The following is a 17,719-nucleotide window of genomic DNA, read 5'->3' as shown; positions in this document are numbered from 1 at the left end:
TGAACAGCCAGGGGGAGCCAGGCCGGTGCAGCAGGACAGAGCCCCCCCGCTCAGGTAACATGGGATGGGAAGGAGGGGACAGGGAGACCATGGGGGCCTTGGGCTGGGGGCGAGGCAGTGTCATGTAGGAGGTCATGCGGGGTGTCACATGTCCACCTCCTTAGCTGGTGTCACCCTTTGTGTGTCTCACACTAGTCACCTCTGGCAGGGCTCCTAGGCGCGTGTGGGGTGGTACCAGTGGTGGTGAAGGCATCCGGGTATGTGGAAGCCCTGGCCGTGCCAGAAGAATTCCCCGGCAGCGCACCCGGAAGCTCACTGGGCACCAGCCAGCACAGGTGCAGCACTGCCCAAATGTCAGGCGGACTGGGGGCCCTTTGACTGTTCAGCCTTGGGTTCCGGAATTGCTATCGGCGGGCCTGGGAATGCATGAAATGCTTTTGATGCAAGTGTTTGAAAAGATTTTTTGGGCTATAACTAGAGGTGAGTTGATTGAATAAAACAAGTGACTGAACACATGAACCATATCTATTTAACAATAAGTTTGTCTTGGTTGCCCAAGTGGGCTCGGCAAGTTGTGAAAATGCCTGGAAAGATAATAAGTGAAGATGAAACGTGATTGACATCAAACTATACAGTCTTTATGGACAAATAAACAATTCCTCAGATGGACTGAGGAGGCAGGAGGAGGTGTTAGTACACGATTTCTCTACTTAAAGACTCTTATGGCAGGGCTCTGCTGAGTTGCACTGACCCAAGTAAGCAACTTTTCATCTATATATTATAGAAGTAGTGTCACCCCCACAATGGCTTGCCTATTTCAGTAACTGAGTTATCTATTTTGGTAGGCGAAAGGATATGGCCTGCCCTAGAGGAATTGCCAGGGTTTCCCCTATGCCTTCAGGAAACTCCCCAGAAAAGTAACTCTTTACCCTTGGGAGGACACGGATCGAGAATCAGGCAGTAATCTTCAAAAACAAAATATCCTTTATTTAATGTATTTATATTCCTCAATACAATAAATGTTGAAAGCATACATTAAGAAACCAAAACATAAATCATAGAATCATAAATCCTGTTAGCCCAAGTATGTGCATTAAAATACCCAATATTGCAATGTCACGGAAATGGCTTTGAGTATGTTCTACATACAGTGATCAATCGTGTAGGATGCTGACATCAGTTTTAATTAAAGACTTAACTTTATACATAGAAACAAACATACATACAGATACATCCAATTTTATTATTCCCAGCATACACACCTATGAACCTTATTTCTATTTTATTTTTTATACTATGGCTGTCGTGCTTTCTTTCCACAGGCTTCTTTTCCCTCTGCTCTGCCAGAAGTTCTTCTGTTCTGTCACAAAAACCTAACCCTCTTCTACTCTCTTTAGTGATTTCACTCTTCCTTCTCATCTGCCTTCTTCTCATACTTCTCCACCTTCTACTCCTGATCTCTTCCTGCTGCTGATTCAAGCCTGTCAGCTCTCTGCTTTATATACAGTTTTTGCCTATTCTGATTGGTTAGTCCCTTAATCCTTATCATTAGCATACCTATTCTCCAATCATCTTTAAGCCCTCTCTGATTAGTTTGTTCTTATAAACCAATCATAGCTGCTAGATGTCTGTCAATCAAAGCAAGGCCTAGTTGAGAACTTGTCTTGCCTGACTGACCCCTCCCTCAGGTTTTGGAGTGACCTGCGTTTAATCCCAGGCTGCATGCTTGCCATAGGCTGAATTGCTCCAAGACCGCCATCTTAGTGTTTCTGACTGTGACTACCCCAGACTGCCATTTTTACTATTCCTAGCTATAACTGCTTGAAATTGCCTTTATAAATTATTAAATACTTATGACTATAAACAATTCGTATTTCCTTTATACTTTCTTTATGCATCTTGATGTTAAGATCTACTGCTGCAACTCCAGTTTTTACTAATTTAATTTTATTTCTATATTTCCCTTGCTTCAGCTAATGGTGGCAGGGCAATGTTCTTAATACTGTATTCAGTAACCAGAGTAGAGCAGCTCAAAAATCTCTTGTATCAGTGGCAGAATAGAAAAGGCAGTGTGTCAACATAAATGGAAATTTAAAAAATTAATTTCTGCATGCTAACTTCCTTTTTCCCGTTTTTAAACCTACTCTGCATGCAGGCCCCCTATGTGTCTAATCATCACATCATAGGCCGGGTATAGATCGAGGAAAAGCAAACTGATCGCTTTTTGGGCAATGCTTAAGTAATCTCAGTCAAAGTCTGTGGCAGTAAGACATTTCTGCTATTGCCGAAACTTGGGCCAGACACTTTGTTATTGGATGTGGTGCTGCATTGACACCAGTGATAAGATGCTATTTGTAGCTTTAAAATGTCTTAGCTATTCAGACAACCACAGCGCAGTTGTAAATAGCTGAAAGGCTTTTGTAATTTGAAACATAATAAATGATGATTTATCTTCTTTGCTGTTGCTCCAGAGCTATGCTATGGTTAGTGGCTCACTGGCAGACTCAGGCAGTGCTTTGGGAATTGGATTGCTTTCCCAAGAAAGTGGGAAGAATGGTGGAAACAAAAGAGGGGGCCCAAAGTTAGATGCTGTTGGAACTGCATATCACTTGGCCAGAGGTTTGAAAAGTCAAATGAATCTGGCACCTACAAGAGAAGATTTTTTTTTTTAAATATATTAGGCCTTAATCTTCTGTATAAATGTTGCTGCTTTTAACTGTTGAATTGTTTTTCTATAGTGATGGCTTCCACAGACAGATGTGTGGTGCTATACTTAGCTAAGGTACTTGCTCAGCACTTCAGTATATTGGCAACATGACCAGAAGGGATTGTTTTATGTTTGAATGGTTCACATGGCTGTGGTAGTGGGGAAGTATAATGGTCCTAAAACATATTCAAAAACACAGATTCAGTGAGCAAGAGGTAGGAATGCTGAAAAGGATCTAGATAATGTAGTGGACAGTAAACTAGATAGGGGCTTGCAACATGATTCTATGCCAAAAAGAGCCAATGCGATACAGAGAATCAACTATGAAAATTTTGTTGTGGGTATAAATTATATAAAATCTTCATTCTGAGGTCAATAATTACTTGAAGGCTCTTATCTTCTAAAGCTGATTCATGTGAATGAGTTCATTAGCTAAATACAGTTCTTAGTAACAAAAGTGCCAACATGTCTGGCATCTTTGTTAGCAAGAGAAGCCAAGAATTGAGTGGGTAAGGAAACTGCACTAATCTCTAATCCTTAGAAGAGGCCTATCACAGAGCAGAATTGAGGCATGTTGGTAGTGTAGTATAGGGAAATTTGCTCTCCCACTGTCCATGCTGTACATCACGGGATAAATAGAGGACCTCATCTTCTATGATTATTGATGTTAGTACCTTTCTTGAGTGCTAAATTGCCTCCAACTCTGAAAAATAAAAGGGAGAAAATGTGATCGTGAAAGTCTTTCTCTCAGCCTTCAGGAATTCCTGTAAACCTCATGAAACTTGATGTGCATTTAATGTATAGATTAAACTATATGTAAGTTAAAATACTGCTCCAAAATGAGAATAGGTCACCCGTAATGGCTCTCCATATCTTCAGTAATGAAGCATAAATAATAAAATGATTCCTTATTTAAATAGTTTATTTAAGCTGCTATTTGCTTTAAATAACTTCTCAGAAAAAGCATAAGTAACAAGATCCAAACTCACGTAGTGCCTTTTCTTAGTGATGAAGTTCAAGCACAAGAGAAATCCTTAAATTGAGAGAGAATCTCTCAGTATCTTCTAAATTTGTATGTTTCCCAACTTGACATGAATAATATCTTATATTTACCAATCTGTAATTGAGGCGTAACCTGGTTCTCCTTTAAGTTGCTTTATAGATGCTTTGTAACTGAGTTCCTAAGACTTACGTAAAATTATTCCATTAATGTTTATCTTGCACGCATCTTTCTTTGTGTTCACCAGCCAGAAATTTTCCAGATTCACCTTTTAGTACTGAAAACAATATAACCATTGTCTTCCACAGAAAAACTTCTAGTATCCAGATTACATTTTAAAATCATGACAGTTACAGGTCTTTACACTTTTCTTTGAGAATATTGACATACCTGCAGCCCAAATGGCTTCTGCTGGAAGCTGTAGCCCTTAGTTTGAAATAAGAAGTCCTTCTACATCCATTTCTTCAGTCGAAGTTTTTAAAGGGTGATATCTTAGTTGAGAGAAGCTCCAGAAAAAAAAAATCCTTTTTTTTCTCTCCACATCTTTTTCTAAGGGCAGGCTCTGGCTTCATCCTGCTTGGAACAAAAAATTGCCTCCTTTGGTGTGTCTGTGTTGGCATAATTAATACATGCTTCAGCAGTGGTGTAGGTTTTTATGAGAGAGATAAAAACACCAGCCCCCCATCTACTCTTAATATTTATGCTGTTACCACCTGTGTAGCTGCACCATTCCTGACAGTTAATGTAATATAGGTACTAACTTTGGTAGTGGAAAAAGCGCTTGAGTGTACATGAGGAAACCCCCTGATCAGTGGTATCATATGTCTAAACAAACAACTTTATCCTGCTTGTCTCCACTGAACTGAGCATGGTTCTTAAAGAAAGAATACTTGTAAGAGCTGGGAAAAATAGAACTTCCATTTGAACTCCAAAAATATTTGCTGTCTGTGAATGTGGGCTCTCAGAGAAACTAAACTCCCTCTTGTCCTTTCCCCATCTGAATTTCGATGGCTTTCAAGGTTACAAAAGCTAAAGTGTTAATTGAATATCCAGCAAAGTTAAAGATGGCCTATTGACTGGAAAAATGACTTATATGTAACCCCAAAGAAAGCTGCTGAACTTCTGAAGTATTGAACTTTTAATTACATTAATTGGGGAAATTATGCAACATGAGCACTTTATATCAGGCAGACTGCAACTGGAATTAACATTTCACCAGAAACTTTTGTAATAGCTAGTATATCAGTATTTTTTCCTATTCAAGTTTTCTTATACTTTTGGCTGTATTTTCTTGGTAAAGTCAGGAGGATCTATTTAGCCTGGATCTTTTTACCGTAATAGGATCCCACATGGGTAATTACTTTGCATGGCTGCGCTTAATGAAGTTACCTAAGGTAAAGAATCCATTACTACCCCTTGTGACCTGGAATGTTTATTCTAGAAGATGTGGTCTGACTGCCAATATTTTTCCCCACCGGAGAGAGACTAACTGGAGCCAGCTGACTTTTGTGTTGTTTCTGTTGGGTTTATTTTCAACAGTACTTAAGTTTGTGATAAAACTTCTTATGGTTATGTCAAATGTCAGACCCATTAGCACCAATGCATGTCATTTAAGGAAGAGCAATCAAGTGTTCTGTGTTCTTTATTTGTAAATTTTTGCATATATAAGGAAAAAGCCTAATCACATAAACCAGAAGGTGTTTGTAGTGAAGATTTGAATTTTAGATATAATCTGTTGACCTCACAGGGGTGGATTGTGCAATGTTTAGTTCTGCCCTTTTTCAGTTGTTGCCTTACCTGGCTCATACAAGTAAAAAAAATTCTTTGAGGCAGCAATTCTTAAATCAGCACTTCTTAAGATATACTGGATGTGAGCTACAGTTGTTCTTAACTCTTTTCTTAATCATGTTTTTATAGCATATATTATGCCTTTATGACAAAATGCTAAGTTTATATAAAGTGTCAGTACACTTTTCTTTTGCTTGGTGGACTACTGTAACTTCTGAACACTTTTTTTTTTTGTAGTCCACATTTAATAAAAATAGACTGTTCTTTCAGCAAAGCATTTGCATAGATTATTCAGAAAAATAAGTAGTTCATAGTTGTGCTTTGGATGGTTTATCAAATAACTAAACCCTAATTTTACAGTGCTGAGTGTTCCAGATTGAGGTATTCATGTCACTCAGAGATATGAAAGGGATGAGGAATGATACAAATCAGGAATAGAGCAAAATTTACTGTGTCAAACTAATTCCTGATTTCAGTTGAGTTACATTAGGGATGAGTTTGGCCCAGTGTTTGTTTTTAAGCCTTTATTTACTGCAGAGTCTGTCTTTTTATCCTGACAGGCTCTAATCACTAAATATTATTTAAAATAAGGAGAAAAGTCTGATTCAAGTATACTTTTATATGCTATTAGCATCAAAAGAACTAAAATTTAAGCTGGTAGTGTTACTTGATTATATATAGATCTTTTTTTTAAATGTTCACGCCAGCACACTTCAACACTTTAAAGAGGAAAAATGGGAAATTTATAGTGGAGAATGATTCCCTGCTCAAAGAAATCAAACTGTAAGGGGAAAGGGGGGAATGGATTTTTGTTTTCCCATCCCTCTTGTATAATGTATTCATTTTTTCCTGTTTTATCTCTTGCAGCAATGGGTCAAGAAGCTGGCAAACCTGCCTGGCCCAAACCAGTTGGAGGATATCAGACCATTACAGGGAGAAGATATGGAAGAAGACACGCGTATGTCAGTTTTAGACCATCTTTGATGAATCAAGACAGAAATTCAAGCCAACAGAATGGAGAATGTGAAGGATTAGAATTAGACGATGTTCACAAAGAGAAGTCTTTATGTGCGTGCTCTGTAATTTCAAACTGAGACACGTTTTCTTTGGGCGGGAAGGGAAATGGAAATGTATAGAATGGTTAAAGTCATATGAACAAACTATAGTTCATATGTTCTGCATAAAAACTCAATGTGAAGTTTAATGAAAATTAGTATTTATCTTAAAATGATTAAATTTACTTCATAAAATAAATGAGCAACACTGAAAGATTTAAATTTAATAAAATCTCATAAAACATATAATTGTAACTATGAATATATTATAGAACTCTTCTATTATTATAGAAATCTTACCCCAGCACCAGATTCTTGAATAATTCCCAGGTAAGAGGAAAATGCATCATGTTTATTTGCTGCCACAAATAGAGCTAGAAAACAAAATACTTTACATTTCATGAGCCAAATTCTTCCATCATGTAAGTCCATTGACTTAGCAGAGCTACACCAGAAATTAATTCGACTATATATAAATATTTACAAGAAAAATATGAGAGAAAAATAAATGTTGAAATAGCAAATGGCCATTATTTTCCCCTTTTCATGAATATTCAGTTTTCTTTGGTTTGCTAATTTTAAACTTCATCAATAGTTCATGAGCATTCAATAGTAAAGTAGCATTCAGTTAGAATAATTGAACCTAGAAATTCAAAATGGCCTATTAAATCATGTATAGTCCCTCTTCTTTTGAGTCTATTGTATGTTAGTAAATGTTTTTGCAGTCTAGTCTTAAATGTGCCAAGTAATATTTACCACTCTTACACTTACGAGACTATTCCACAACCAGAAGATCTCACTTTTTTGGAAACTCTTCACATAATTTCATTCTATTGTTTTTGAAAGCTTTTTTTTATTATGCTAAGAAATTCCTGTTCCCCTTTTGTGTTTACATCTTTCAAATGTTCAGAGTGAGTGGTATGCAAATATCTACCTTATTTGCATCTTTGTTTTCTGGTAACTCAGTGCTAACCCCATGACTATTTTTGTTGCTTTTTGTTGCTTTTTTTTGTCTGAACTCATTCTAGTTTGTCACTTTTTAGATAATGAAGTGCCCACACTGAACATATTGTTTCAGGTGTTCAGAGGAGGTATATGGTTAAAAGGAATATTACTTCCCTGTTCCGTGATGTGACTCCTCTTCAGATGTAGCTCAAACTTTCATTGACTTTTTGCTGCAATATTTCCTTGTGAACTCATGTCTAATAGTAATGGGCTGTGCTCTATAACCCTTAAGTCTCTACTTGGCATTTCTACTTTTCATATTTTTCCCTGCCATTGAATATTTGTGTTTTGGATTATTTTATTCCCAGATGTATGAGTTTGCATGTTTCCAAGCTGATTCTCATTTTATACTGAGAGTACTGACCAAAACACAAGAGTTATCCCCTGCTAAATTCCATGCCATCTTCAATATCTACTTAAACAACCACAAGAGATAGACAGAAGACACTTCAGTTTAATGTTTCATCAAAGGCAGCACCTCTAACAGAGCAATATCCTTTTAGTTTTGCAGTGACAGCATGCCATGTAAGCCCAAATTCTAGTGTGGGAAACCACAACCCGCATCCTTGTGTTCCAGAAATGAAAATGCTATCAGCTCACCCATTCTGACATGCCGTATCTTTTTTTTTTTTCCAGATAAGACTGAAGAGATAAATAAAAATGTTGGGCTACCATAAATAGAGGTGGCGCTATCTGTGCCACCTATAATTCAAGGTTCTGCAGAAATCTGAGTCTATATGATACAAGTATCAGAGGGGTAGCTGTGTTAGTCTGGACCTGTAAAAAGCAACAATGAGTCCCGTGGTACCTTATAGACTAACAGATGTATTGGAGCATAAGCTTTCGTGGGTGAATACCTACTTCGTCAGATGCAAGCTTATGCTCCAATACATCTGTTAGTCTTTAAGGTGCCACGGGACTCGTTGCTTTTTATATGATACAAGTGTCTCAAGCAGCCATGTGGATTCTAATAATAGAAATGTAGGGCTGGAAGAGAACTTGAGAAGTCATCAAGTCCAGCCACTTGTGCTGTGGCAGGACCATGTAAACCTAGACCATCCCTGATGGGTGTTTGTCCAACTTTTTTTAAAAGCTTCAAATGATGGGGACTCCATGACCTCCCGTGGAAGCCTATTGCAGAGCTTAACTACCCCTATGGTTAGAAAGTTTTTCCTAATATCTAACCTAAATCTCCCTTGCTGCAAATTAAGCCCATTACTTCCTGTCCTACCTTCAGTGGACATGGAGAACAATTGATCAGCCTTTATAACAGCCCTTAACATATTGGAAGACTGTTATCAGGTCGCCCCTTGGTCTTCTTTTCTCAAGACTAAACATGCCCACTTTTTTTCAGCCTTTCCTCATAGGTGAGGTTTTTCTAAACCTTTTTATCATTTTTGTTGCTGTCCTCTGGATTTTTTCCAGTTTGTCCCTGTCTTTCCTAAATTGTGGTGTCTAGAACTGGGGTCTCATCAGTGCCAAGTAGAGCAGGACAGTTAACTCCTGTGTCTTACATACCACACTCCAATTAATATACCCCAGAATCATATAAGCCTTTTTTGCATCACACTGATGATTCGTATTCAGTTTGTGGTCCATAATAACCTTGAGATCCTTTTCAGCAGTACTACCATCTAGACAATTATTCCCCATTTTGTATTTGTGCATTTGATTTTTTCCTTCCTCTAGTGAAGTACTTTGCACTTGTCTTTATTGAACTTCATCTTGTTGAATTCAAACCAATTCAACTTGCCATGGTCATTTTGAATTTTAAACCTTTTGTCCAAAGTGCTTGCAACCCCTCCCAGCTTGGTGTCATCTGCAGACTTTTTCCGCATACTCTCTGTTTCATTACCAAGTCATTAATGAAAATATTGAATAGTACTGGATGCAGGACTGACCTCTGTGGGACTCCACTAGATATGCCCTCCCAGTTTGACAGCAAACCATTGATAAGTACTCTTTGAGTACAGTCTTTCAATCAGTTGTGCACTTACCTTATATTAATTTAATCTAGACCACATTTCCCTAGTTTGCTTATGTATTTGAATAATGTGTAACATTTTTAATTAGAGAAATTTTTTTCTTTTTTCTTCTAGTTTACACCTTATCTGTTTATGCCATATTCCCTATATATATATATATATATAAAAGACTATACTTGGGTACATGTATTTAACCATGCATATTTCATTCTTCTTTATTCAAAACTCTTTTCTCAGATGTATACAAGCTTTCTGTGCTTCTAACGGTAGTTTAAATTTCATAAGTACATACACTGAGCTGTGAATGCAACTTGAGGTTTCCATGCAAACTTGAATATAAATGTTCCAACCCTGATTTGCATGTGCACCAGTCAGAAGTATGCAAAAATGTACACACTTTTGAAGATGGCTCACTGTTCACTTCAAAGATGATCAGATGCTATACTTTATTTTACTTATTCAACCTTTTTCTAGCTTTTCCCCCTCCATTTTCAAAGTCTGCCATTCTTGATGTTCATTGTCATACCATCAGAGGAGTCTACCCTCAATTTTACTATTAAACCTAATTACAATGAAATCATTGTTGCCAATTGGAGCTTTTACATTTACTTGTTAATTTCTCCTTGTAAATCAAGAATGGCATTCTTGCTTGCAAGTACAAAATATACCTATATAAAAATCCCATAAATGGCTTTTTCAGATCCTAGCAGAATGTGCATTTTTGCCCATTAATATATGGGTAGTCTAATTATTAGCAGTATTATTATTAGCAGCAAATTTTTCAGTTTCCTTACCTTTTGAAACATACTAAATTCCTGTGATTCTCATCTCAAATGTCCATTGTCTTAAAGCAATTTAAAAGAGTTTGCCTGCAAATGTGTTTTTGTTTATAGGACTCTTAAGTATTTCTGCTGTCATGAGTGAAGCTGAAATTGTATCATTTAGGTTTGTTCGTTTAGGCTTAGTTTAATAAATGGAACCAAAGCTATATTAGCTGCACATAAGCTCACCTGTGATAAACGTACCTGATCATTCAATTGCACTGTTGTTCCAGTCAACTGCCAGCTTTTTCATGAGCAGGCATTGTTAATGAGAAACTTTATATCCAGTTTGATCACTCCAATGTATTATTCTTTCTTGCAATTTTCTATGAAGGTCCCAATCCATTGGTTCAAGTTTGTTCTGCTTTATCAGATGAACCTTCATTACAGAGTGGTGGATCTGAAGTTCCTGTTTGTAGAACTGTATTGAGGCAAACTGTTGAAACAAACACATCACCATTTTCTCCAGTATGCTACAATCAGGAAGGCAATCAAACCTCAAGGAGCAGTATGAATCCTGATAAAATTCCTGAGGACTGTGCAGAGTATACTTCTGGCGAGTGTAGTGATCTGAATGGTCAGAATGGAATTGCTTTTGTAAACATTGACTCCTATGAGCCAGATAGCAGTGATGGAGAGGATGATGGTGGACAAGTTGATTTTTCCTTAGCAAAAGAGGAAGCAGGCTTATTTCAGGAAACACTGGATCACATGCTTTCTGAGTTGGAGAAAGAGGTAGAGTCCTTCAGTGGCATACAGTCACGATTGTCTACTTTTAATCATAATGCTTCTAGAGAAGTTTCTGAAGAACAAGGACCAGTGCCTTCAATGAGATATAGCATAGACTCAGATCTTGGCCATCGAAATAATAGGACATTTAAAAAATCACCTGCTGAAGATGAAGTTATAGGAAAAAATAACTTAAGTGGTAGTGCCAGTTGTGAAACACAACAGAGAAAAATTATAGCTGATGTTGCCATCAGGACCCCTGTAGGGATTTGTAATGAACTGAATACCAGTGATGGCAAGACTGACCAAGGAAAATCACCTGAACTGGTAGTGAGACCTAAAGTTAGAAAACAAAATGCTACAAACCTGTTGGATAGAAAAAAGCTTACTAGTGATGATGAGGCGAAAAGCAGTACTAGAAGGAGGAGTGAAATTTTCGAAGCCCAGCAAGGCAGTGCAGAACATGCCTTGAGAAATAGCAAAGAAAAAATGAATTCCAGTATGTTCTTTGACCCAAGAGACTATGAAGGTACTCAAAAGAAAACAGAAAATGATCTAAAAAGTAATGTAACCACCCAAGAGAGAACATCTGTAGTAGATGATAGTGCTTTCTGGGATGAATTTGAAGATTGCAGCAGGCGTTTACCTAGTTCCAACAAAGATGAAGACAGGTAAGATTTTTAATATATACAGTATTGTAGCATCTTAAGTTTGTAAAAATAATGTACTAATCTGAATAACTTTAGCAACTATTAGGAGGTAGTAGTGGTTTAAAAAAGGCAAAGTATCCGGGAAATGAATATATAAAATGGCAAAACAAAAAATTGCTCTCTAAATTGTTTGTGACCTTGTCATGAGTTGCCATCTTTCTCCTCCTCAAATTGCTGTGCAATATTAATATCTGCTGCTGTACCGAAACCCAGAAATGCATCATTGCATATAGGGTTTTTTCATTTTAAAATATTAACCAGCCCGTTTTTCATTCCACTAATATGTAAGGTATTTGTGCTTCAGTCAAAATTGATCATTTAAAACTACATTGAATTATAATTTTCTGCATACAGTTATTTGTAGAGAAAGATTACTGAATACTATTTGTAATTTCCTGCTGTAGAATAATTTCTTTTAAAAGATGTGCAAGGTAATGTAGAGAGGGAGACTTAACTGCTACAGTTGTGTATTGTACTAGGAGGTTTTAGATGTCTGAAAAACTTGCATTTCTGCTACGTTTCAGTGTCTCCATTCTGTGTACTGTAAGCTAAAGCCCTCCACATACCATGTGACTCTTAGTCTTAGGCAGAAACATAGGTTAACATCCTGCATTCCAAAACAAAATATTTTGAAGATTGGTTTGTGGAAATGCAGTTGGGTGAAGTAAGCATTTTGTTTTTGAAAGCCTATTTTGGAAGTCCTCTGTAGTAGCCTATATAACAAGGGTGGCCAAACTGGTTTGTGAGCCACGTGCATCTCTTTGCCATTGAACTGCAGCTCGTGGAGCCCCCCATTCTCCACCTACCAGAAAGGGGGGGTGCAGGTGGGGAGTTCAGGACCTCTGCCTTGCAGTGGGGTGGTGGGGTAGGGGTGCCTGGTGGGGCTTGGGGCTTTAACAGGAGTGAGGCTGAAGCCCCGAGCCTCAGCAGGCGCCTCCCGCAGGGCTGAAGCCCCAAGCCCCAGCAGGTGCGCCCCAGCTCTCTAACTTATGAAGATTGTTGTATGTGGCTCAGAGGGTCAGTAAGTTTGGCCACTCCTGCTATATAACTTTTAGAAGACGTCTCCTTCTTTCCATAACTTTTGACTAGTTTCACTGCCAGTCAATGTAGGCAGTTGTAGACTGAAATTGATGAATATCTTGTATGTTGCACTTTTCTTTTTCACTCTTTAGTTTGCCTGTGTACAGCAGCAAACTAGTGGTTACTGTAGCATGGCAAATCTCCAGCAAATCCACCATGCATAAGCATCTTATGCTGTGAGTAAATCTTAAATGTTACAAAATGCATAAAATGTAATTTCTGTATTTGAGAATGACACATAGTATTAGCTTTTTAATTTACGCTTGTAAGAAAGACCAACTGCTGATATAATTCTCATTGAAGTTTTAATGATCATACTTATCCGCAAGAACTATAAATAGAAGAAATATCCATAGCTAGATAAAAACATAGGTGTAGTACCCAAAGGAGGAAGAATTCTAAAATGATTACTAAATTGTTGAGATCCTAAAATCTTTTTAAAATAGCCCTTCAACTTTTTGCTGTATTTTTTTATAAAGATATTAACTACCAAAACGACATTAATGGAACATTGCCTCATTGTATTAAATTTAAAGACAGAGTTAAGGTTCACAGGCCATCCATAATCGTGCAGTTGAGGAATTGAGTCACTATGGGTAACATTTTCAAATCCACTTAAGTCCCATTAAAAGTTAGTGGGACTTAAGTGCTTTTGAAAATGTTACCCAAAGAAGTTAAGCAGCATGGCCAAAACAACTTAAGTCTTTGGCAGAGCTGGAAATAGAAATCAAATCTCTGGAGGTCCAATTTTCAGTGCATTTAACCACAGATCTAATCTTCTCTCTTGATATATAATTGACCTTGTATTTTTTTACTACTTTATGCTCCTTGGCCAGACCCATTTACCAGTTCACATTTTTACCACTTATGAGGGATTTACAGTATGAAAAATTGTCTGCATAAACTCTTGTAACTAAAATATTGCAAGAGAATGAAATCTTCAAGGCCTTGTAAATGGATTCAAAAGGTCAAGCCTTTTATTTAATGCCTTTGGGCGGACTTATGAGGAATACTAACATGAGGGAGGATGGGAATAACCTGTAACAGTTCTTCTTCTTCTGTTATGTGTTAGGGCAGATCCCACTCTAGATACAGATGTGCCTCGTATGCAAAACTAGAGTTTTTTTAATAGCATCTCTCAGGGCTATGCATGTGTCCTCTGCTGCCTCATACTCCCATACAAGGGCATAAAGGGTAGGGGAGCCGCAATACATGGCAGCAAGATAGAACCTAGCTGCTGGCTGACTCACTAGGCTTCAGCTCTGGCTAAATTTCTCTAATGCTTCTTCAAGCACTCTGAAATGCCTCAGAGCTATCTTTATTCTGTATTACCTAGTCTGGTCTAGCATTTGTCAGGTAGAAGTTGCTTGCAGACCCTCCTGTACAACCACTTTCCCATACATAGCTTTTTTTGTGGGCTGTTAGAATGGTTGGCTCAAAACTTTCAGGCTAGTAGACAGCTAGTTCCACTGAAAGACAGGTGCAGCAGGTGCCTGTTCTTGGGAGAGTCTTGCATCAAAGCACGTGCTTTGGCTGTCTTTCATTTTCTGAAATGACCTGCAAGTTGAGGGATGCAAGGCTGAAGCTCCATCTTCTGGAGCAATCTCAGAGTGGGACTGGATCCAGAAGAGCCAAGCTTGAACATCCCTCTGACAGTCAAGCCCACATCTTCCAGCCCTCCATTTGTTAGCAGGTGACTCCAGAGATCTCTGCAGAGAAAGTAGCAGCAAAGCCCAAGATGGATTGGTATTAGCGTTGACACTAGTATTGACCCTGACTTAAAAATTGACACCTCAGATGTTGGAGCAAAGTGTTGAAAGTGGGAACTCCAAGTACTTGGACAGGAGCTCTAGAAGGAACTCTGTGTGCTCTCTTATAAAGAGGGACACTGGAATATATCACAAGACAACCCAGCCAAATCACGTACTGTGTTGATGACAGGGCAGAAAAGAGCAGACTGTGCTTCAAGAGTTCAGAGCTGTTTAGTGAATGGATAGTGTTCTATGTTCACTGAAAAATTTCAGTGTCTCTAACCTCTCTGGGGAGATGCATTCCCCCACCCTATCAAAAATGCTTCAACCATCATACCAGCAGACACTGTGTACCCATTCTACCAGAGACAGAGTACCTGGCCAGGAAATTCACAGGTATAACATGAGGTGTCAGTCCTCCATGACCTTGCCCCCAGAGTTCTCTGCAGCAACCCTCCAGCAAATTTGATGGGATGGTTGAGAGTTGCATAGAAATGAGTGCACAGAGAATGACCTTTGGAAGCTTCATCACCCCATTCCCCCAGGTGTGATCTGTTGATAACGTAAGACAGATGCGTATGGGAGATCATAGCCCATGGCTACCCCATACAATCCATTGCTTACCCCCTTCCCCATTCCTCTTTAGGGATCCTTCTCACAAAAGCCTATTACAAACAGGAGTGACCAGATTGCTTCATCTAGCAGCTATAGGGGAGGTTCCTCAAGAATACAAGGGAAGAGATGTCTGCTTCCACTATAACCTTAAGCCAGAGGGGGTATTTGTCCTGTCCTAGACCTGAGGAGACTCAAGATATACATATGCCATCTCAGGTTCAGGATTGTAATACTTGCTTCCATCATGTCATCAGTCCAAGCCCAAGACTGGTGCATGGTTCTTTACTTGCAGGTAAAGACGCATACTTCCATTTGCCATCCACCTGGTCCACAGGAAATACCTAAAATTCACAGTGGGGCCAAACCATTGCTAGTACAGAGTTCCACCCTTCGGACTCTCCGGTGCATTAAGAGTGTTTGCCGAGTGTTGAGCTGTAGTAGTAGCAGTGCACCTGTGGAAACTAGAGTGTTTTCCTGTGTCTAGATTGGCTGGTCTGAGACAGGTCCTAAGAGGAGGCTGAAGCAGCCCTGAATCACATCCTCTTCTTTCTCTCACAGATGGGACTCCTGGTGAACTATGAGACGCTATCTCTCAGACCAGTGCAGATGCTAAGAGTTCCGAAGAGTGTGACTTCACTTAAGTGAAAGCCTTCTCCTGGTTTCAAGACAATCGAAAACTACATATGAATGTCTTGAAATTGACAGTCATCCTACTGGCTTATGAGGTGGTCCTACCAGTCCTTTGAAAGTTAGTGGTGCAGATCGTGAGAGACAGCTTATCAGCTACACACTATATAAAACAAGCAGAAGTCACTCAATCATTCCCTCTCTGCCTGGAAGTGATTGAGTCTGGAAATGGTGCTATCAGCATGGGGTGACTCTAATAGTTTTCCATCTAGCGGAGGTTTACAATGCCCTGGCTGACTTCTAGAGCAAGAATGTGGTTGCATGAATGGTCAGTGCAAAATCAGTCCTGGAATTGTTATTCTGCCAATGGAGAACTTGCACTATAGACCTTTTCACCATGATGGACAACACCAACCATAACGTGGTGTGAACTCCAGTTCCTGTCTGGATGCCTTTCTACTTTGGTGGTTTGAAGTACTACTGTATGCCTTTCCAACAATCCCCAGGATCGTTATCTAAGATCAGATTGGGCAGAGCTATGGTCGTCGTCATACCCCCCTGCCTGTCTGAGGTAGTTGTGGCTGTCAGATCTCCTGCATCTGACCTGCAGCTTCCTCCTGCCCCAATGCCTTCCCATCTGTCCAGAAACAGCCTGGCAGAAGTAGGGTCAAATATTGTACCTGGACCCACAACCGTTGCATCTAAGAGCCTGGCTGTTGGGTGGTTGAGTAGGACTGAGAGAGACTGTTCATTGTAGGACCAGGAGATTCTTCTACAGAGTCAGAAGCCCTCCACCAAGAAGACATATTCTTCAAAGTGGAAAGATTTTCCATATGGGCAGTGCAAAATGATATGAACCCAGTTGAGGTCCTGATAGCCAAGATTCTGGATTACGGTAGTGCTCCTGAAGCAAGGAGGAGTAGCCTTTAGGTCCCTTAAAGTCTATCTGGAAGCAATATACAGAGAGCCACACTCCAATACAGTCACACTTGGTCTTTCATGCCCTGTGATGTCTAGATTCCTCTAGAGCTTTCTCCATACCTGCCCTCTAGTTTGAGACCCTGCTACCTGTGAGCTTAATGTTGTTCTCTTACAGCTCATTTGAGCCATTAGCGGAATGCTTGTTATATCATCTCCACCATCAGGACTGTCTTCTTCGTAGCTATTGCATCAACTTGAAGAGTCAGTGAACTGCAAGTTCTCATTCTGCCATTGTTTCACATGGGCAAAGTGGTGATGAGAGCACACTCTAAATTAATCCCTAAAATGGTCTCTCAGAATTCCACCTGAACTAGTCCATCACCTTGCCAGTCTTCTTCCCAAAGCTGCACTTGTTGCCAAGAGGAAAGAAGCTTCATACTCTGGATGTATTTAAGGCTCTGCTTTATTACATCAATAGGACTAAAGATGCCCCCCTCAATTTTCTCCACACCTCTTTGTGCTGACCAAATGTGGTGCATCAAAAGGTCAAACTGTCTGGTCTTGGAATCTCTATGTGGATTTCAAAATGCATTTCAGCCTGCTACAAGTTGTCCGGCAAGCCTCTGCCTCCAAATATCAAGGCACGTTCCACCCGGACACAGGCACTGTCTCCGGCCTATTTCAGAAATGAGATCTGTCAGGCAGCCATGTGGAGCAACCCCGGAGACTTTTTGGAAACATTATGCACTTGACGGGGCTACATGACTGCCAGGACAGATGCCAAGTTTGAAAAAGCAGTACTTGAATCTCTGTTTGATACAACCGAAACCTTGACTCTTGCCATCTGGGGAGAATGCTATTCACCTAGGGTGAGATCCACACTGACACATACTCAAAGAAAATACAGTGACTTTCCCTACAGTAA

At 39.3% G+C, this 17,719-nt stretch overlaps 1 protein-coding gene across 22 annotated transcripts in view; it reads left to right on the top strand.

Annotated features, from left to right (window-relative positions):
* Positions 1 to 17,719, top strand: part of PJA2 (praja ring finger ubiquitin ligase 2) — a 79,550-nt gene that overhangs the window by 33,939 nt on the left and 27,892 nt on the right. For 15 of the 22 annotated variants that reach the window (XM_039543886.1, XM_039543891.1, XM_039543880.1 and 12 more), the window contains 2 exons: positions 6,363 to 6,563; positions 10,696 to 11,761. In XM_039543886.1, coding sequence (XP_039399820.1) covers positions 6,365 to 6,563; positions 10,696 to 11,761 — 1,265 coding nt within the window. In that variant the 5' untranslated portion in view covers positions 6,363 to 6,364. Of the gene's footprint in view, positions 1 to 2,738; positions 2,783 to 6,362; positions 6,564 to 8,058; positions 8,081 to 10,695; positions 11,762 to 17,719 lie in introns of those variants that run through there. The other 7 variants (XM_039543901.1, XM_039543899.1, XM_039543898.1 and 4 more) reach the window with 4 other exon arrangements.

Source organism: Mauremys reevesii, linkage group 6 (assembly GCF_016161935.1).
Source record: "Mauremys reevesii isolate NIE-2019 linkage group 6, ASM1616193v1, whole genome shotgun sequence".
NCBI lineage: Eukaryota > Metazoa > Chordata > Testudines > Geoemydidae > Mauremys > Mauremys reevesii.
The sequence above is the reverse complement of the archived record's forward strand: the minus strand, read 5'-3'. Positions and strand labels throughout refer to the sequence as shown.